Here is a 21,435-nt window from a genome sequence, read left to right on the forward strand (position 1 = left end):
ACACCCACATATCAGAGCTAAGAATACCTAGCTTGTGTTGGTGGTTTTTCTGCAGTGACCTAACATAGGTGTCTTTGCAAAATCGAATCCCATCTATATGTCATTACATCATCTAATTACAGCAGATAACTTCTTAATTTTGTTCACCTTTTATTTATTTATTTCAAAGATATTGGCACTATAATGAGAGTTGTAGAATTGTCACCACTGAAAGGATCTGTCTCATGGACCGGGAAACCAGTTTCTTACTACCTGCATACTATTGATCGAACCATAGTGAGTATTGCACTAATGCCAATCAACTTCCTAGTCCAATTCAAGATGTTGGTTATTATCTATAAAGCCCTACCTGGCATTGTACCGTATTGTTTGAAGCAACGGTCACCAACTGGTGGTCCACAATAAAATTTTGGTGGTAGAAAAATGATTTGCATTTTTTATATTGCACTAAATCAGGGGTCCTCAAACTACGGCCCCTGGGCCGGATACGTGCAATGAACACTTGTGTTGATGCAGAGAGTTTCCCCCTTCAGGGTCTTTTTGTGCAGCTGGAGGGGGCAGAAATTCTGACTTCGGGTCTGCTTCAGCCTCCTGGTGCGAGGCTTTGGGCGAAGGCTGGAGGGAAGTGCTGCTGATGACGAAGAGCCAGAGAGCCTCGTTCAAGTGGGACTGCATCATGGTCTGGAACTGGCTGACCATCTCAGTCCGCTGAGCCTCCAGGCGCCGGTACCTCGCCTTGCACTCCTGCAGGTCTTTTCTCTGCTTGGAAAGCCTATGCTCATAGTCCTTAGTAAGGTGCTTCTACTGAGCCTCCTTCTTGGTCAGTTCCAATTTGAGCTGAGCCAGTAGTTTTGTCTTTCTTGTGGTGGCTGCTTAGCTCCAATAGGCTGCTTCCTATTGGGGCCCTAAGGAACCCCGGAGAGTGAGGAATAGCTGGGAGGGGAAGGGTGAGTAGAGGCCAGCGAGATGCCCCTCAATGTGAGTGACATCAAGTTGGCCATGCCCACCCAGTCACATGATCACCTAACCACACCCACCCAGCCAGTCATTAGGCAGTTCATATTAGTGGTCTGCGGGATTTAAAATTATGAATTTAGTGGTCCCTGAGGTCCAAAAGATTGGGGACCCCTAGTTTGAAGGACCAGCTACAGTATCACTGGTATTTTCCAGCAGTACAGGTGCCATGGCAGGTTTTGTTTTGTAAAGTAATTACCATGGCATCCCAAGTGAATAAAAGATGTCATAATTTATATTCCTAGGAGGCCAAGTATCTTTTCAAAAGAACCCTTTGCCTAATTACACCTGATTGGCTCAGTATGAATTTTTAATGTTGTTTCCTTGTAAGTTTATTCTTTGGAAAGCTGAAAAATATGTATGGGAGGTTTTTAATTTCTAAGTACATTGTCCACTATTTTCTATCTCTTTGTGAAATGCATTATAAACCTCTTAAATGTTTCTTCTGATGTCCATTTGTAATTTTCATTTTTTTTCCATTTTAGCTTGAAAACTACTTCTCTAGTCTCAAAAATCCAAAACTCAGGGTAAGTGATTGTTGTTGTCAACAAATCTTGTTCCTCCAAAGAAGAAAATAAAATAGTGAAGGCCTTAGATATTACTCCTTCTGATTTTGGAAGCTTTTGTTTTCCTGTAAGATAACGAAGTAGGCCTAGCTCTTCCGTGTCCATAGAATTGCATCAACTTGCATGCCTGTTACAGTTCTGGGATGGCACAGAAAAAACAGCAAAATATGGAGCTTGCCATCCTTTGAATACCTGTACCTGGCAGTTATATTTTTGCTATTAAGAGCATTCATTTTAAAATTAGGAGGAAAGATGAACAAATCTTTAAAAGTAATGATACATAGGAAAGTATTACTTGTATATCTTGCATATAAGTCATCATGATGAATACAGATGTATTCATTTCCTTAAATAATACTAAGATGTTTTGGATTCAGAAGTCCAGGAATGTCACTGTTGCTTTCAATAGAGTCTGGATAAAGATTAGTGACTAATATATATTGCATGGCGGATCACAAGAGTGCAATTTAATTCAACTTTCTGTTCTAAAGATTCTTGAATAACAGTAAGAGGTTAATCTAGAGTCTTTGTGCCCTCCTCAGTTACCTTGGGGACAGTACAGTATTTCACCCACTCAACTATTTCCTTTATTTTATTTTCCACAGGAAGAACAAGAGGCAGCTAGACGTCGACAACAAAGAGAAAACAAGAGTAACACAACAACTCCAACAAAAGTCCAAGAAAACAAGGTCTGATTCTAATTAAGGCTTCCTTACATGTCATTATTTACTGGTAACCTGTATATAAATCACATAAACACATACACAAAATTTTACAGAAAAGAATCTAGAGTAATACCTCCATTAGGGGTAAATGATACAGATCAGTTCTCAAAACTTCAGTGGATACATTTCAGTTAATAGCTAATTGTGTCATCTGCTTTCCGTTAGAAGTAAGCTCCTATCCCAACTGGAATCGTAAGAGCTGCTTTTGAAAACATGATAAAACTAGTTTAGTTTGTGTGCAACATTTTTTGTTGCCAACAATGAATGATGATAATCTTCAGGATTCCAGACCTAAGAATGCCAGGGGAATGACTCCTGGGATTTTCTTCCTAGCATAGCAGGCATTCCTATTAAATTGCAGTTCTTCCAGAGTTCCAACAGTAGAATAATGACTTGGTTGATAAGATGCTCTGGAAAGAGACAGAAGAGATGTGATGACAGAATAGATGGGTGAACAATAATTCAGTGCAGGTTGTCCTTGACTTATGAACACAGTTGTGACTGTTGCTAAGCAGAGGAGTTGTTAAGTGGGTTGTACCCAATTTTACAACCTTTTCTTGTCACTGTTGTAAGTGAATCTCTGGAGTTGTTTAGGGAATTACATGGTGGTTAAATGAATCCAGCTTCCTACATTAACTCTGCTTGTCGGAAAACAGCTGAAAAGGTTGCAAAAGGTGATCACATGATCCCAACATGCTTCAATTGTAAATACATATGGCACCCAAATTTTGATCAAATGACCGTGGGATGCTGTGAGGGTCGTAAGTGTGAGGATCGATTGTAAGTCGCCATTCTAAATTTGAATGATTGTTAAATTATCGGTTGTAAGACAAGGACCACCTGTATTTGTGGCAAGCCCACCCTCATTGCCAGCCAATTTGGAGCGCTAGGAATTATTAGATTACAATATTGGCTATGGAGGATGGAGGAGTTTAACATCATAATGCATGTCTTTAGAGCAGTATTCCCCAATCACATGTTCTTCAGAAGTGCAAGGCTTAGGATTGATTGAGGTATTATTGATTTGTAGTTCAATGGATCCAGAGGCTGTATTAAAGATCAAGCCACCCAGTTCCCTGTTTCATAGATAATTGCTCTAAGCCAGTGATGGTTAACCTTTTGGGTGCCAAGTGCTGCCCAAAGCGCGCACTCGCAAATGCATGCGTGCATGCCTGAACCTCCCAAAATGCAATACGAGTGCCCCCCCCCGTGCATGCACCACATGCATGTGCGGTAGAGACCCAAAGACCAGCTGGCCAGCAGGAGAAGCATGCATGCATGCATAGTGCAGCTGGGCTGGGGCGATGGCTTGCATGCCTGTAAAGAGGGCTCTGCGTGCCTCCTGTGGTATGCGTGCCATAGGTTCACTATCACAGCTCTAAGCCATATATACATATGAAGAATGGTTGCAGGAACTGGTTATGTCTAGTTTAATGAAAAGAAGGACTAGGGGAGACATGGTATCAGTCTTCCAATATCTCAGGGGTTGCCACAAAGAAGAGGGAGTCAAACTCTTCTCCAAGGCACCTGTGGGCAGGACAGGAAGCAATGTGTGGAAACTGATCAAGAAGAGAAGCAACTTAGAACTAAGGAGAAATTTCCTGACAATTAGAACAATTAATCAGTGGAACAGCTTGCCTCCAGAAGTTGTGAATGCCCCAACGCTGGACGTCTTTAAGAAGACGCTGGATAGTCATTTGTCTGAAACGGTATAAGGTTTCCTGCCTAGGCAGGAGGTTGGACTAGAAGACCTCCAAGGTCCCTTCCAGCTGCTATTGTATTGTATATTGAATTGTCTATTTGACCTCTAATTCCTTTGGAAATTACTTTAAAAACAGAAACCTCACCCCTCTCAGGAATGAAAGGTTATATTAATATTTCATGGCACAATAGGCTTATACAGGAAGATAATTATTAATATGCTATTTTCTTCTAGCATAGCTGGTCTTCTCTGGTTGATGGCAGCTATTCAAGTCTCCTACAGAAAGGGAATTTTTAATAGTTCTGCTTGATGGTAGTACAGGTGATTCTCGACTTAACAGCTGCAATTGAGCTCAAAATTCCTGGCCATCAGGATGCTGCAACGGTCGTAAATGTGAAAAACGGTCCTAAGTCACTTTTCCCAGTGCCGTTCTTCAAAAAGCCACTAAATGAATTATAAGTCTTATAAGGTTATGTCAAGGACTACCTGTACGAAAAACTGAGTTTGGGGTGTTGTTTTCGACTATCCTCCATAAGGAGAAAGAATGAACCTTTTTTTTTTCTTCTTATCTCAATGTTGCCTTTTCTCTCCTTTCTTTCTCTCCTTTCTTTCTTTTCTTTTCTTTTCTTTTCTTTTTAAAGGACGACGGTGCTGAAGAAGACAAGAACCTTGCGGCTAACACTGTCAAAAAACCATCTCCCTCCAAAGCACGCAAGAAGAAGCTGAGCAAAAAGGGAAGGAAGATGGCTGGTAGGAAGCGTGGGCGCCCCAAGAAAATGAACGTGGTGAATGCCGACCGCAAGATCAAGAAGAACCAAACCGCGCTGGAGCTTCTCCATGCTCAAACTGTATCACAAACAAATTCATCCTCTCCTCAGGGTGAGCCCTACAGCTGGGGAATGCCAATCCCCCTTAGAAAAGGTCTTCTCTTGTGTCAGTTTAGGCTGGTGCTTCTCAACCTCAGTGACTTTTTAACTATGTGGACTTCATCTCTCAGAATTCTGGGTGTTGAAGTCCACATGTCAATTCAAAGTATCCCTGGCCTTCTCTCGAGTTGCCATAGGCAGGAGGGGGGGGGGAACTGAAGGAGCAGCACGGCAGCCACAACCAGAAGCACATTCCACACATACTTTTCTCAAGGCTGTATCCCAGGTTATCTGCAACAGGTGGAGGGATGTGATCTCTACAGACCGGGAAAATGAGTTTCGATCTTGCTGTGATTGGATGTAGCTTTCATTTATGATTTTGTTAGTTATAGTACAGGTAGTCCTCGATTTACAACCATTCATTTAGTGTCTGTTCAAAGTTACAAGAGCACTGAAAAAAAGTGGCTTATGACCATTTTTCATATTCACGACCATTGAGGCATTCCCATGGTCAAAATTTGGGTACTTGGAAATTGCACCTAGCAATTGGCATGTATTATATCACAGTTGCCCTGCCCTGAGGTCATGTGATCACCATTTGTGGCCTTCCCAACTGGCTTCCAACAAGCAAAGCCAAAAGGCGAAGCTGGATTCACTTAACAACTGCAGTGATTTGCTTAACAACTGTGGACAAAAAAGTCATAAAATCGGGCACAAGTCACTTAACAACTCTCTCTTAGCAATGGAAATTTTTGACTCCGTCGTCGTTGTAAGTCGGGGACCACCTGTAGCATATTTTTAAAACTGTGAACTACTTTTAAACCACAGTGGGGGAAATTTGTGTCACAGGCCAATAATTATATCAAAGGGGAATGATGAATGTCTGATCCCAGGCTGGACTCCTTCCAATAGAAAGAAGCTTAATGGACTCATGTTCTCTTTCCATCCAGATGCTTATAGGTCACCTCATAGTCCATTTTACCAGCTACCTCCTAAAGTACAGCGGCATTCGTCCAACCAGCTCTTGATTACTCCTACTCCACCTGCACTACAGAAGCTGCTAGGTAAGGGCATCTCCCCCATGTTGTTGGGCTGTTCATATTTCTTGACATAGCATTTGCTGAAGGTGTAGAAAGAAAGACCCTGTGCTCTGATCTTTCTCACAGTTTTGATTATTATTATTATTTTTAAAAAATCTTTATGACCTCTGTCAGACTTAGCAGGTTGTGATGGAGATCTGCAAGTGCATGAATCTTCCCATGTGGGTGAATTCGTGCACTTGCAGATCTCCATCACAACCTATAAAAAATAATCAGTATGTTTTCTTCTTAACTATTGAGATGGTTGAAAATAAACCGAAATAGATATGTGAAGTCTGCCTGCAAGAGAATGGTGGGAAGTTATTTGGCAGATTCAATAATAGACATTTGAAGCTGTGGTACGGTGGCTTAGAGGTGGAGCTCTTGCCTCACAATCAGGAGGCCGTGAGTTCGATCCTAGGTAAAGCCAGATATTTCTCTCTCTGGGCTCACTAAGAATATATCTGCTGAACAAAACTCTGTGGCAACAGGAATGGCATCCGTCTGCTAGCTCCATTCACTTGCCCAGACTCCACTGCTCCAGGGATTATGGGGTCATTAAATGAAGATGATGAGGAATAGTAGACATCTGACGCTCTGAAGGAAAACCAGCTTCAGTTGTGGAATAAAAGGACAGGGCTCCTCTTAAATCCAGTCTTGGATTTAATACATGGTATCGGACCTGGGTACTTGAGAGACCGCCTTCTGCCAATTACCTCCTCACGACCGATTAGATCCCACAGATTAGGTCTCCTCCGGATTCCATCAACTAGCTAGTGTCGATTGTCGACCCCCCAGGGGAGGGCCTTCTCTGTGGCTGCTCCGGCCCTCTGGAACGATCTCCCCGTGGAGATTCGGACCCTCGCCACCCTTTAGGCTTTCCGTAAAGCCGTTAAAACCTGGCTGCTCCGGCAGGCCTGTTGTTGCGGCTGTTGATGAGTTTTTAATCTGTTTGTATTTGTCTGTCTTTTCATTTTTTTTGTACTTCCCCTCTCCCCTATTTAGTTTGTTAGCCGCCTGAGTCCCCTCGGGGAATAGGGCGGCATACAAGTTCAATAAAACTAAACTAAACTTTTCACTTCTTGAACTTTCATATAAAAATTGAGTTCTATTTTTTTAAAATAATATTTTTTCTTTTTCTCCACTCTGATTTTCTTTGTTTTAGGGATTTAACTTACTGAAACCATTTTTAAAATTTTGGCCATGAGGCATTATCAATCCTCGCTGCATTATTGTAGGTAGGGTTTTACCACTAGATTCCAATCAGATTGGAAAATTGGAATTCCAATTTTTTGCCTGTTTAGTATCCCCACTACAAGGCAAGTTGTTTAAGATTCATGATAACCATACCACAATGTGCTGAAAGTACATACATATCTCTGTTTCTTATCTCCTATTCCAGATAAACTCAGAATATGAAAAGTACCGTATTTTTCAGAGTATAAGATGCACCAAGATTTTGAAGAGGCAAATTAAAAAAAAAGTTTTTGCACTCTGCAGACCTCCAAAAAATGGCTTGTTTTTTGCAAAAACGGGCCCGCTTTTTTTGTCAAAAAAAAAGGCATGAATAGCCTTTAAGAAGCTTGTAGAGTGTTCCTGGGGTGGGGGAAATGAACAAAAAATGGCCTGTTTTTCACAAAAATGGGTCCATCTTTTGTCAAAAAAGAGCATGCATAGCCTTGAGGCTTATAGAGTGCTTTTGGGGTCTGGGAGGGAGCAAAATTGAGCAAAAAATGGCACGTTTTTCACTCATTTCTGCCCTCCCCAGCCCTCAGCAGCACTCTGGAAGCCTCTTAAAGGCTATGCACAGCCATTTTGGTGAAGGGGGTGGGGTTTTGCGAGGCCAAAAGTGCTGTATTCAGTGTATAAGATGCTCCCAGATTTTCACCCTCTTTTTTGAGGGAAAAAGGTGCGTCTTGTACTGAAAAATGCAGTACCTTTCAGCCTATCTCTTGGAAGTTGCCAGACAAAGCAGTAGAAAAACAAGTTCTCTCACTAGAGCCTCTGTGGATAAATAAGGTTTATTTTTAATACAAAGAGGAAGAGAAAAGGTCAGAGGTCAACAGATTACTTATCTGGATCTAATCAAATTACAGAATGATTAACAGGAGATTGTTGAGAATTTCTGATTCTCACTTGATTAATAAGAGTAGCATGACACTATTATTTTAAATTAAAGAGCTAGAATGTGTGAAGTTTTAGTACTTTAGGAATAGATTTTAGTATTTGTGTATTTCTAATTTAGATACAACAAGCTGAAGTTGCACAAAAGATTGATGTACTAATATGCTTGCAGACTGTTCATGTGGGTTTTTTCCTTCACTTACAGACTCCTTTAAGATCCAGTATATGCAGTTCATGGCTTATATGAAAACAAATCAATATAAGGCAACTCTTCAGCAGTTATTGGAACAGGAAAAGGTAGGTGTCAGACTTGGTCTCTTAGGAAAGAAACACTGTGGACTCCATTCGTAGCGAAAATATTACTTTCACTAAAGCCAAGTGGTTACAGTAAGCCAAGCCAGGACTAAGAGTTTGAGTGGGAAAATTACTCTAGTTAACTTTCCCTTTCTTGCACCCTCCCTTATCACCCCCACTGTCCAGTCACATGTAGAGAAGAAGTATGTATTTTTAATGGCTATAATAATGATTTATTACTTGTTGCTTGTATGTACACTGAGATCTTACGCACCGAAGACAAATTCCTTGTATGTCCAATCACACTTGCCTGATAAAGAATTCTATTCTATTCTATTCTACCCTATTCCTACTCTACTCTACTCTACTCTACTCTACTCTACTCTACTCTACTCTACTCTAATTCTATTCTATTCTATTCTATTTTATTTTATTTTATTTTATTCTATTCTTTTCAATATGTTTTGGTAACTGTCCACCCTGTGGTTGGTTAGATGGATATGTGCTGCATTCCATTCCCAGGGCTCTGGTCTTGAGATGTCTCGGGACTGTACAAATATTGCTTTTGATTTCCCAGGTCCTCTTCTCATGTTCTCCCTTTCCCCACCCCCCTCCCTGCTCCCTCTATCTTCCTCCCCCACCCCTAATGTATGGCAGACTGATACCTAGCAAAGCACAGATTTGAGCAAAGGATGGCAGCTCTGACATTGGACTGTTTTTTAAAGGATTGGCAATTAATTGCCAATAGAATCAGGTCACTCCAGAGTCGATCTTTCAATTGAGTCTAGAAGGTTGACCTCTAAGGTCCTTTTCAATTCTGCTTCTAGGATTCTGATCTGATTACATTTGTCTCCCTCCAATCCTTCTCAGCCTGTAGTATCTATATGCCTGTAACACTGTTATGTCACTCATTTTAAGGAATGACATCTTTACTTTTCTGAAGTATTGGCGTTTCCTTCCCTTTTTTGTTCCCTAGGAAAAGAATACTCAGTTAATGGGAAAGGCTCAGCAGTTGTTTACTCACTGCCAGGCTCAGAAAGAAGAAATAAAACGACTGTTCCAGCAGAAGCTAGATGAGGTACAGTGAGGAGTGGGCTACTGTACAGATTGCAGGGCAAAAGGGAAAGGTCTTTGATGCTGCGGATTGTAAGGTAGTTTGAACTGAACCAAGGAGAAAGGCAGAGTTGGTAGATCCCTGAGAATTAAATCCAAATCTGAAAATGAAGGATGTAATGAATTTGACATTTTTTAGAATAGGCTGAAGTTCAAGGCACATGAGTGTAAATGTGGGTGTCAGGTTTCCAAGTAACATCCCCAATGAAAGAAGACTCCGAGGCTTGAATTTCCTCAAAGTTCCACTTTATTAGAGATGTCATTGGCACATCTGGGGAAACCCAAACCTGAAAATTTCCAGGTTTTCCCCACCCAAATGAAAGTCCAAGTACTTGCTCAGCACCCACATGTCCATCACATGGCCCAATCAGGCACCGTCCCAACTGGAGATGCCTCCCAGTCACACCATCGCAGCTTCAAGGCAAGGTGTCTTTGACTCTCTGAGAAAAGAATGTTATTTTGACTATATACCTCCCATACTCCATATAATACCCCCTCCCATTTTCCCACAGCAGAAAATGTGGCAGACCTGAAGGCTCAATGTAAAAGATGGCTTCTAGGTCCGACAGGGCTTTTTTCATTAATAACATAATCAAATGTCTAACAATTGTGATAATGGTGGACTAAAATTTAAACTATGAAAATTAATTGCTACCTGAGGTGGATGCGAAGTAAGTTTAAGACTTCACTGAATATAACTCTGAGGAATCACTCGGTTTCCAATAGATTTGTATGGTGCTTTTCCAGTGATTTAGTCCAATATATTTCTAATAGGGAAAGTGAGGTCAATGCATAACATCAAACTTGGTTGTTCTGAGTAAAAAACAAAAACAAATCAAGAACAGTTCTTAATACAGTAGTACACAAACATACATACCAAAGCACTATATTAATTGCCCTATATATTTTATTGCAGTGTAAACAGAATTTTTGTTTCTTTTTGTTTTGTTGGTGCCTTTGAGTCAGTCTTGTCTCCTGGTGAATGCCTGGACATGTCCTTCAGTTTCCTTGGCAAATGTTTGAAAGTGGTTTGTTGTTGCCTTCTTCTAGGATTGAACTAGCCTGAAGTCATCCAAATGGCTTTGTGCCTAAGGTAGAACTAGAACTCATAGTCCCCTGATTTCTAGAATGGAGCTTTTAGCCACCATACCAAACTGAATAATACATAATACTTGCAACTCAGTTGATACTAATCTAAGGAATCACTAAACAAATGCTGATCAAAACTTACGGTTTTGAATACCTTGCAAGTATATAATTCAAAATAACTTACACTGTATATAGTTTCAAATATCAGTACCAGTCTTTTAAAATCAGCAAATACTAGGAACATATCATTAAAACAATAGAGTGTTTTAGTAACCATTTACAGCAGGGGTATCAAACTGGATTTTTTTGAGGGCCTGATCAGCATTGTAGTTCTCCTCCTCCTTCTTGGGTGGGGGGGAGGTGGGACAGACAGCCTCCTGCAGTACTCTGCAGGCCAAAACAGGGTGCGGGGGGGGGGGGAGGCACAAGCACTCCCCCAACGCCCCGTTTTGGCTGCCAGAGGCACTGCGGGCCAGTCCTTTGTTATTTCCAGGCCAGATTTAAGCACTCTGTGGGTGTGGGTTACCATACCTGGCAGATGTTCCTAGACCTAAGGATTTATAGTTACAGTAGTTTAGTTTACTTTACTTTATTGTCATTGGCCTTGAGTTTGACACCCCCGATTTACAGTAATGGCTTAACTAAAAGAGGCCAGTTATTTGGAGAATAAAGCAATGATAGAATGCTTGCAGTTCTTTCGATCCTTAATATTGGTTCAATTGTACTGTATGTCAAATAATATGATAAACTGTTCCTATTACGAGTTTTAAAAAAAAAACTTGAAAAAAAGCTGACAAAGCTGACAGGGTTTCTAGCATTCAACAAACTCATTGCCTTTTTGTTGTTGGGAAAATAGTGGTCCTAACTGTTCTATCCTCTTCCTTTTCCCTTGTAGCTGGGTGTTAAGGCACTGACGTACAATGACCTTATCCAGGCCCAGAAAGAAATTTCTGCTCACAACCAGCAGCTGAAAGAGCAGACCAAACAGCTGGAGAAAGATAATGGTGAACTCAGGAATCAGAGTTTACAGCTGGTTTGTATTCCTAGATGCACCAGGCCACAGTTTTATCTTGTTTTGATATCAATCACAAATTCCACTTCTGCCTTTGATGTTAATTTAAGATTGTCATCCTCCCTGGGCCTCTATTCCAAAAACTGTGAGATTGTGAAATGACCGGGGGATTTGTGATTAAAAACTAGGCGTAGCATTTAGGAGATCCCAGGAACATGGAGACTTGCACCCAGTTGAAGACAGACTGTGGTAGGTTAGATGTAACAGGCTAATGTGAAACTTTGTACGTAGGTGTGAGCGAAAATCTGTAGCTGGACTACTTTTAGCTAGATGAGCTGTAATCAGTGCTTTAAAAGTGTGAAGTTCTTAGAATTTTTGTGACACTGGAGTCTTATCCAGCAGACTCCACCTAAGATGGCCAGACAGAAGAAGCTAGACATGCTTTTTTCAAGAGACAACTGGACTTTCTGGTTTGTCTTTGAAGACGTTTCATTTCTCATCCAAGAAGCTTCTTCAATTCTGACTGGATGGTAGGGAATGGAAGAATTCAGATTCCAGTCAGAGCTGAAGAAGTTTCTTGGATGAGAAGCGAAATGACTTCAAAGAAAAACCAGAAAGTCCAGTTGCCTCTTGAAAAAATCACCTTTGGAATAACCATGACCTGGATTACTGAGGATCTCCATAGACATTTAAAGTCAGTGGAGAAGCCGTATTCAATTAACAATCATCTTACTAATTTAGCAACTGCAGTGATTCACTTAACAACTGTGGCAAGAAAGATTGTAAAATGGAGCAACATTCATTGTCTCACTTAGCAACAGAAATGTTGGGCTCAATTGCGGTCATAAGTCAAGGACTAGCTTTACAATGCGCATTACAATGTATTGTAAGTCAAGGACTTCCTGTACATCCTGGTTGAACTGACAGTTTGCCTAGATCCATGAAAAAGGGAACATACTTGTCCCTAATTCTGGTGATCCCTGCTATGAATTTGAGACTCTCCACAGACATCTAGACTGGAACTGATCATCTAATGTGGGATACATCACATTTTATATCAAGAGCATAAATATAACTTAGATTTATATGGCACTAGCTGATAACCCAGCGTTGCCCAGGTATTTATTTATAGGGGGAAAATGTCTGTACCAAACGTAATTTCTAATGTTGGATTTTCCCCCTTACCAGAGGGAGCCCCCTTGTGGAGTACTGTGAAGACGTTACCATGACAACTCCACAGTGCTGTACAGTAGAAACCACTACGGCACAACAGCCTGCATCTTAACAGGACACACACACACACCCAAGGGTGTTATGAGTGTCTTCCTCCCCCCTCCCCCCAGTATTTTCCTCCAGACAGTAAGTCATCTGTGTACCAAGTTTGGTTGAAATTGCTTGAGGCGTTCCAGAGTTATGCTGGTACACACACACACAGGACTGTTTTTATATATATAGATGAAGGGTTAGTTTTGACAGTATGATATAACATTTTCCAAATAATATATCTCCCTGTTCTTTTTCTGCCTCCTCCCAGCTGAAAGCTAGATGTGAAGAACTAAAGTTGGATTGGTCAACACTTTCACTGGAAAACCTTCTCAAAGAAAAGCAAGCATTAAAAAATCAGATTTCTGAGAAGCAAAAGCACTGCTTGGAATTGCAGGTAGCGTATGGCTAGGATGTAATACCTTTTGTTAGAATTGAGTTCTAATGTTGCCTTTTTAAAAAAAGAAAAACCTGGGCAATGGATTCAGCAGTGTTCCTTGGCGGTCTGATGGGTGACCAGGTACTTCACATGACTAATTCCTTCTCATCAGAGGGGGTTACAATGAATGGGGCAGTTCAGGCAAAATAGGGCAGGCTATTGAGCAAAAGGAGCTTGCTTCCACAGTATGGTTTACTTTCCTAAATGGAAGAAAGTGGGGCAGGGTTTGTTGGATTCTTAAAAGAGTCAAAGGAACTTCAGCCTTGAAAAATGTGAAGGGACAGTTATTCCTAAAATATAATAATCTCAAAGGTGCTTTTAAAAAGTCAACTGAACTTTATTTTCTTAAAAACATTTCTTTTTCTTATCCAAGAGGTTTCTTTGGTTCTGACTGAATGATGGGGAATAGAAGGATTTATATTCTTTGCAGTCATCTCTGCTCGTTAGTACTCTGAAGGCTAGTCTTTCTATTCCTCACCATTCAGTCAGAACTGAAGAAGCTTCTTGGATGAGAAGTGAAATGCTTTCAAGAAAAAAACAACAACATGAAAGTCCTATTTCCAAGTCCTTTTGGAAAAGCCCCTTTGGGGCAACCATGACCTGGATGGTTGAGAATTTCCATAGACACATAACGATAATAACCTTTAATAATGTTTGTCAGGGTAATGATGATTTAATAACTGACCAGCTGCTTTAAGGCTGTAAACTGGGATGATGACATGAGGATGAGTCAGCAGGGTTACTGCCACTTTAAGAAGCTATATATATAAGGGAGGCTATGTGAGGGCGTCTCTCTCTCTCCTCCTGTATCTCTCTCCTCGTATTCTATCTCCATTGTAGTTCTTGTGTAGAGTTGAAGATTGATTGATTGCTAACACATGTATGTACTGTATTTTTTGAAGTATAAGACGCACCTTTTCCCCCCTAAAAGAACATGGAAATGTTGGTGCATCTTATACACTGAATACAGCCATTTTTGGCCTCCCAAAGCCCTCCCTCTGCATCCCATTTTTCCAAAAAATGGGCCGTTTTTTGCAAAAACAGAGGTGTTTTTGCCTTCCCCCAGCCCCCAGAAGCACTCTGCAGGCTTCAGCAGGGCTGGGGGAAAGGTGAAAATGCCCTTGTTTATGCACAAAATGGCCCGTTTTTCACAAAAATGGGGGTGTTTTTGTCTTCCCACCAACCCTGCTGAAGCCTGCAGAGTGCTCCTGAGGGCCGGGGAGGACAAAAACTTTTTTTCTTTCTTACTTCTTCGAAATCTTGGTGCGTCTTATACATTGGTACTTCTTATAGTCCCAAAAATATGGTTATGTATGTATGTATGTATGTATGTATGTATGTATGTGTCTTGTATATTAACCACTGTTTGAAAGAAACAACCTCTGTGTACTGTATTTTGCTCCTGGGTTGTCTCAAAATAGTAGTCACGCTGGGCGCACTCTGACAATGTTCTTCTTTCTCCTATCATTTTAAAGATCAGCATTGTGGAGCTTGAGAAAAGCCAAAGGCAGCAGGAACTCCTGCAGCTGAAATCCTACATGCCCTCTGACGAATCGCTGCCAGCCCAGCCACGCCACAAAAACCACCTGAACCGGGAGGCAGAGCCTGACCACAACACGCTTCACCTGGAGCTAGAGTGCCCCAAGTTCCCCGTGCCCCAGGTCAATGGCATGAGTCCCGAACTGTCCATAAATGGCCATGCCACACCTTACGAAATTCATAATGCACTCAGCCGACCAGCTTCTAAGCAGACGACTCCTCAATATCCACCTGCCCACGTGGACCAAGACATCATTCCTTGCACCCCGATCCATAGCTGCAGACAGAAGCTGGACAAAGGCTCAAACTTATCCCTGCCAGATTATACCAGGTTTTCTCCAGCTAAGATCGCCCTCCGGAGGCACTTGAACCAAGACCACATAGGCAGCGGGAAAACAGCACCCAGTGAGAACCATCAGAGGTGAGGATCAGAGTGGTTAGATCATGTGTCGTCGTCGTCGTCCCCCGCCCCCCACCCCCACTTTGGTGGTAACCTTGGGGGAATTATCACTGGAGGTAGTCCTTGACTTACAACCACAATTGAGGCCAGAATTTCTGTTGCCAAGTGAAACAGTCATTAGGCAAATTTTGCCCCACTTTATGACCTTTCTTGTCACAGTAGTTAAGTGAATCACTGCAGTTGTTAAGTTGGTAACATGATTGCTAAGTGGCTTTCCCCACTATCTGCTTGTCAGAAGGTTGCAAAAGGGGATCACATGACCCCAGGACACTGCAACGGTCATAAATATGAGCCCGTTTCCGAGCGGCTGAATTTTAATCATGTGACCATGGGGATGCAGCAGTGGTTGTAAGTGTGAAAAACAGTCATAAGTCGCTTTTTCAGTTCTGTTGTGACTTCAAACGATTACTAAATGAACTATTGTAAGTCAAGGATTTCCTGTACATCCTGGTTGGAATGACAGTTTGCCTAGAAGATCCATGAAAAAGGGAACACACTGCTCTCTCTAATTCTGGTATTGCCAACTAGGAACCAACTGAAGCTTTGAGGGTATACAGATTTGTATCTTCAATGTTTCAATTCAGTTTGTTCCAACAATCTTCCCTGGTTCAGTCACTTTCGAGGAGACTTGGAAAATATCTGTTGGGTTCTTGATGCTCTCTGAGGTTTGATTGTTTTCCCGAAGACATTTTGTCACCAGGATAGGTAACATCTATGCAAGGAAAAGTGAAGCATGCTAGTTGTTAATATATAGTAGCTAGCTCTGCCAGTCTTGGTTAGAATAAGGTTTCTTCTTTGAAAGTTCCTGGACTAATATATTATTTCTTCCCTGATTGTTTATCTGTGTTCTGGCCTAGGCTTCCCAAAAGCACAAAGCTGACTCCTCGTCCCGATAAAACCCCTGTTATTTAGTTTAAAGTGAATTCCTCTCCAGCAAAGTCCAGGCCAACAATCAAGAGATTTCACAACTACAGACCTTTACCAGGCAGGAGAGCTGCCAAGCCAATATCTTCCAAACGCCACACTGCAGCAGACAATTACTCTGCAAGAAGCCAGGAGCAGATCTTCAGCCTAATGAATTGAAATAATTGCCTCCTGCAAACTCCCCTCCCCTTTCGCTCCTCTTTATTCCCTATGGGAGAGGCCATTCACTGACCACCTGTGCCTTTACTCCTCAGTCAGCCCTTGTTCCTTAGCTGTCCCCTTCTCCTGTCAGCTCTGCGCATGAGCACACTGGGAACAGGCTCCAGCTGTTCTGCCCAACTGATGTCTGGATAACTGTCAGACGGCCCTGGCCCCATCTCTGCCTCTGTTGCAGAGCCCTCGTCAGAGCCTTCCCCAGACTCCAGGACTGGCACATGTTCCTTCCCAACCTCCTCACTGTCTGAATATGCTGCCAGTTCCATTGGCAGGGCACAACAATCTGGTGTTATTTCCCACTTATTAGGGTGTCAGTTGCTAGGAAGGAGGTGGGGGATTTGGTTCGTTCCTTAACCTTTGGTTATGTTTTTTCAGTGGTGTGTATATATCATTTATATGTTTGTTAATGGCCGATTTGTCGGAATGCCAAGTTTCAAAGAATTCCCTAGCATTTTTGAATTTATCTTGATATAAAATGCCAGCAGTTCCTCAGTTGAAACTGACAGAGAAATTTGTCTTTGTGTTAAGAGATTGTGGAATTTTCATATTGCCATTTGATGTTTATGGATGGATTCTGCCAATTTTCTACCTGTCTTTCATGGATAGAGATAGGTGCATTGCTCTATATAAAGAACCAGTAAACTTTGCTTTCCCATGCAGTGATCATGTTCGTGGTACTGACACATCTGCAGAAAAACAACCAAAGCAGGATAAAAATAAATAACTAAGCCCAGAAAAAGCAAGATTCTGCCTTTATTAGTTTATAAGTAACTCAAGGCAGTGAACATACTACTTCCCCCTCCTATTTCCCCCACAATAACAACCCCATGAGTTGAGTTGGGCTGAGAGAAAGAGAGAGTGACCGGTGCATGGTCACCCAGCTGGCTTTCCTGGCTTAAGGCGAAACCAGAACTCACAGTCTCCTGGTTTCTAAGCCAGCATTTTAACCATTCCACCAAACTGGCTCTCTCAATACTACAACCATGAACCATATATATATTCTCTAGGACTGGAAGTTGCCTTTGGGTTAACAGTGGCACTCTGGATAGCCATGGAGAATGTATACTCTGTTTGTGGGTGCTACCTTTAGTTGAATCCTGAATGGCTAAACTCTGAAAGTATCTGGGAAGTTGGCATGCTGAAAATCAGAGCACTTATCCTCCAGGCTCATTTTTTTTAAAATCAAGAATGCTTCTTTGTTTAGAGGAAAGCTGCATCCTTCAGTCAACAGAAGAATCAGAAAGCATTCTGTGGATGGAAGAGAAAGAGAAAAGAGATAGCGGTCTTCGAAACTACATTCCCCCCCTCCAATCTCTTTCTTAGCAGCCATTTTGTTTGTAGATAACAGTTGGTCTGGGATGGAGCCTGCAATGTCTTTTCAGTTTTCAAAGGGCATAATAATTCTGTCTAATGCATCAGATATTATCTAACAAACCACTTCTTCCCTTAGAAATCCACTAAGCTGTTAAGATGTAAAAGGCCAGCCTTTTTGAAGAGAACCAAGCTATCAGAAACTGTCAGAGTTTGTTGCAAAAAAAAATCAAATCCAGAAAGCGTACACACATAACTGATTCAGCTGGATTCATTAACTTCTTCATATACATAATAACAGATGAATAAATGTACAATACCAATAGTAGATTCTTTCAATGTGGTAGAAGTTACAAGCAGAACACAAGCAGGAGAGAAAGAGTCAGTTTTATTTCAGAATTCAGAGCAGACAGGATCAGTCTTGTTTCAGTTTCAGTTCTCAGCACAGACTCAGATCTGTTTAAGGTCCCTTTGGCTGATTTAGCTGCCATGCCTATTCATTGGCTGACCTTGTTACCATGTCTCTCCCAGTCATGAATATCCTAACAGAAATCTTTCTTTCTGACACATGGAAGAGGGGCTTCCTCTGCATTCCTCTGCTATAGGATGCAAAAATCTTTCTTTTTAACGAAGCAGAAACGTTCAAAAACTTGTGCTTTTTTTAATGTTTCAGGGCTGAACATTTAAAAGAAAATGGCCTTACATTTCCAAGCCTTTCAGTATCAAACGGCATGAAGATGAGCCCTCTGGAAGCTCAGCCCTCTTCCCCAGCAGCCTTCCCAGCTGGGAATGAGAAGGTAAGGAATTTTTGGACGATGCCTCAGAACAATCTCAGGCCAGTTCTTGTACCGAGCAGCAGCGACTGTGTGGGAACTCTTGGTGTAAATGGAGAGCATGCTAAGGGTTGAAAATTAATATCACTTAGGGGGTGCAGAAAAAAATCGCTGAGTAGAAAAACCAAATACAGGTAGTCTTCGATTTATGACCAATTCTTTAGGACCATTTATTTAAAGTTAGAATGGACTTCCAAAAAGCCCATTCTACGACCTGGTTCCATAGTTCTGACAGCCTCTTTGCCACAGTCACATGAATGCACGTCAGACCTTCGGCAGCTGGCTTGTATTTATGACCTTTGCAATATCCCACAGACCCGTAACTGTGTTTTTCACAAAAACGCTCCATAGAGAATAATAGATTTGCTTTACGACCACTGCATTTGCTTAATGACTGTCATAAGGATCAGTCACCACCATCGTGACTTACAACCAATGAGCAGGTTCCATTACAGTTGTAAATTGAGATTACCTGTAGCATTTTGAACCAACACAAATACAGTTACTTCTGTACTTATCCATAACACTCAATTAGAAATAAATCAGATTATGAACAGTGCATTGATGCAAGTACTGTAACAATTTGCTGTTGTAGTAAATAAACCAGTATTGGAAGGAGTAGCAATCAAAACGGAGAAACCTTGAGTCACGTCTTGACCTGAGATTATGATAACATTAATCTCAACTAAAATTTTGTAATTATGATTTAATTTTATTAATTTCAGGTTTAGATACAATGTGGAACCAAATGAACTGTGCGCAGCAAGCACACTATTAGTTTATTAAGTTTATGATACTTTGTTAAACCAGGATTACTGATAGAGTTGTGTGCAAGCCTGATCGGTATTTTTTCCAGCCAAAATGAGATGGAGAAAAAAACATTGTTGTACTGCTGGACTTTAAAAAAGCTCAGGTTAAAGTCCTAATATTTAAAATTCCTAATGTGAAATACATTTGTCTGCTGCTTAATCATGTTTTACGAACCTACACAATACCTATTCTTGAGGTGTGGAAGAGGAAGAGAATATGTCTTGTTTTGCATCTCCTTCAAATTTAAATGGGCTTCATAACCGAGTGCCAAATTGTAATCAGGCTTGATTAAAAAATGAGGCATAATTTGTTTGCAAATTAAAGTAAACATGATGGCGTTACTATTTAAATCAGATGCACTGTTGTAGAAACAGGTGCAGATAAATTCATGAACTCCAAAGCACAGCTGTGTGATGGGCAGTGTGAGATCAGATCTAGTTCCCATCTCTTCCCTTCCATGGTTTCCTTTTATTTAGGAACCAATTCCTCCATTAGTTGATGAATTATAACTCCCAGCATTCTTCACCTGCTTGCTATAACATGTGATAGTGTTTGGGCTATAAGTTCACCATTCTAGAATAATTTAATTGTTTGTTTGTTGAATTTATATGCCACCTATCTTGCTATCAAGTGACTGTGTGATTACAACTTGAAATTAATATTTTCTTGACCATAATTCACATAATGGAAATCTGAATTCCCTTAAAACTAAGTTTGCCATTCCATTGTAGGGTCTGGTTATGTAGGCAATCATACATAGACCTAAAATAATTGCTGTTTTCTAACTTTAATCGCTTCTTTGTTTTGGACTATAATTTTGTCCTCTCATGCTTTCTTATTGCTTGGCAAATCTTCTGTTTGCATTTTTAAAATGCATGCTATATCCTATTAGAGTTTTGCAAATTATTTTTTGTAATAGTGTAAAGATTACAGGATTCTCAAGAATCCTTTTTTGTAAGTTACTTACAAAATAACTTACCCATTTTTTAAAATTGCAAACTGCACCACAATATTCCTAAAAGTCCAGATAGAAGAGTTGGCCTTTTTTTCAGGCTTGCGCAAAAAAACCAAAAACTAGTTGGACTACTTTAAAAAGCAGAAAAGGGGTGCTGTGCTTGTGTCTGCAGAAGGAGCAAATCCTTTTCAAAGAGACATGCAGTCCTCAACCTGCAACAGTTAGTTTAGTGACTTTTCGTGACCTTCTGACAAGCAAAGGCCATGGGGAAGTCAGATTCACTTCACAACCAGTTTACTAACTTATCAGCTGCAGTGATTCACTTAACAACCGAGGCAATAAAGTTCGTAAAATGGGGAAAAACTCACTTAATAAATCTCTCACATAACAGTAGAAAGTTTGGCCTCAGTTGTGGTCATAAGTCGAGGGCTACCTGTATTTCTATCCTGTATGTACACATATACAAACCTTATGGCTAATGTAACCAGGGAAAGTAGAGAGTATTCCTCAGACTTACATTCTTGCTCTTTGTGTCCTGATCAAAGCTAAAATAGTATTCTGCGCTGTATATGCGTTATTATTATTATTATTCAATCGGCAGTCAATAATAGCTTGCTCAGACTTTCACAGCCTGGAGAGTCATTAGAACTGCATTTCCCAGTTGGCATAAACCAATGGGTTGTGATCCCAGGGCATAAGGGCCGAAGGGCATAAGTTTGGAGAAAAGGCGAACCATCTATTGTGCAGTATGACTTAGTTGTAAATTTACTATATATACTTTGCCATAGTGACACAAGGTTGTGGAAATATTTCCTCATGCACCATAGCAATCCCAAACACAGCTGCTAAGTATAAATACTTGGCGCGGTAAGTGTTTTTAGTTGGGCGAGCGACACCATTGCGGTTATGTTTCCCTATTAGATCATTAAATAAAACATGAACTGTTTGTGTGGTGTGTGTGTGTGTCTATGTTGGCTGGCTGAGGCAATTGACCTTGTCTGCATCTGTAAGAAAGTTTTTTGTTTATTTGTTTGACGGGTGGGGGAAATGCTTGCAATTCTTCAGGACGCCTCCTTGCACCAAGTACTCTGGCCGACAGCC

General features: G+C 41.0%; 1 protein-coding gene across 6 annotated transcripts in view; it reads left to right on the forward strand.

The window, feature by feature from the left end:
* DOT1L (DOT1 like histone lysine methyltransferase) overlaps positions 1-21,435 on the forward strand; it is a 94,744-nt gene that overhangs the window by 47,427 nt on the left and 25,882 nt on the right. For all 6 annotated transcript variants that reach the window (XM_032210293.1, XM_032210447.1, XM_032210623.1 and 3 more), the window contains 11 exons: positions 170-276; positions 1,500-1,541; positions 2,186-2,269; positions 4,649-4,886; positions 5,824-5,937; positions 8,282-8,373; positions 9,347-9,448; positions 11,468-11,605; positions 13,119-13,244; positions 14,762-15,246; positions 18,410-18,533. In XM_032210293.1, coding sequence (XP_032066184.1) covers positions 170-276; positions 1,500-1,541; positions 2,186-2,269; positions 4,649-4,886; positions 5,824-5,937; positions 8,282-8,373; positions 9,347-9,448; positions 11,468-11,605; positions 13,119-13,244; positions 14,762-15,246; positions 18,410-18,533 — 1,652 coding nt within the window. The remainder of the gene's footprint in view (positions 1-169; positions 277-1,499; positions 1,542-2,185; positions 2,270-4,648; positions 4,887-5,823; positions 5,938-8,281; positions 8,374-9,346; positions 9,449-11,467; positions 11,606-13,118; positions 13,245-14,761; positions 15,247-18,409; positions 18,534-21,435) is intronic.

This window comes from Thamnophis elegans, chromosome 1 (assembly GCF_009769535.1).
Source record: "Thamnophis elegans isolate rThaEle1 chromosome 1, rThaEle1.pri, whole genome shotgun sequence".
NCBI classification, from domain to species: domain Eukaryota; kingdom Metazoa; phylum Chordata; class Lepidosauria; order Squamata; family Colubridae; genus Thamnophis; species Thamnophis elegans.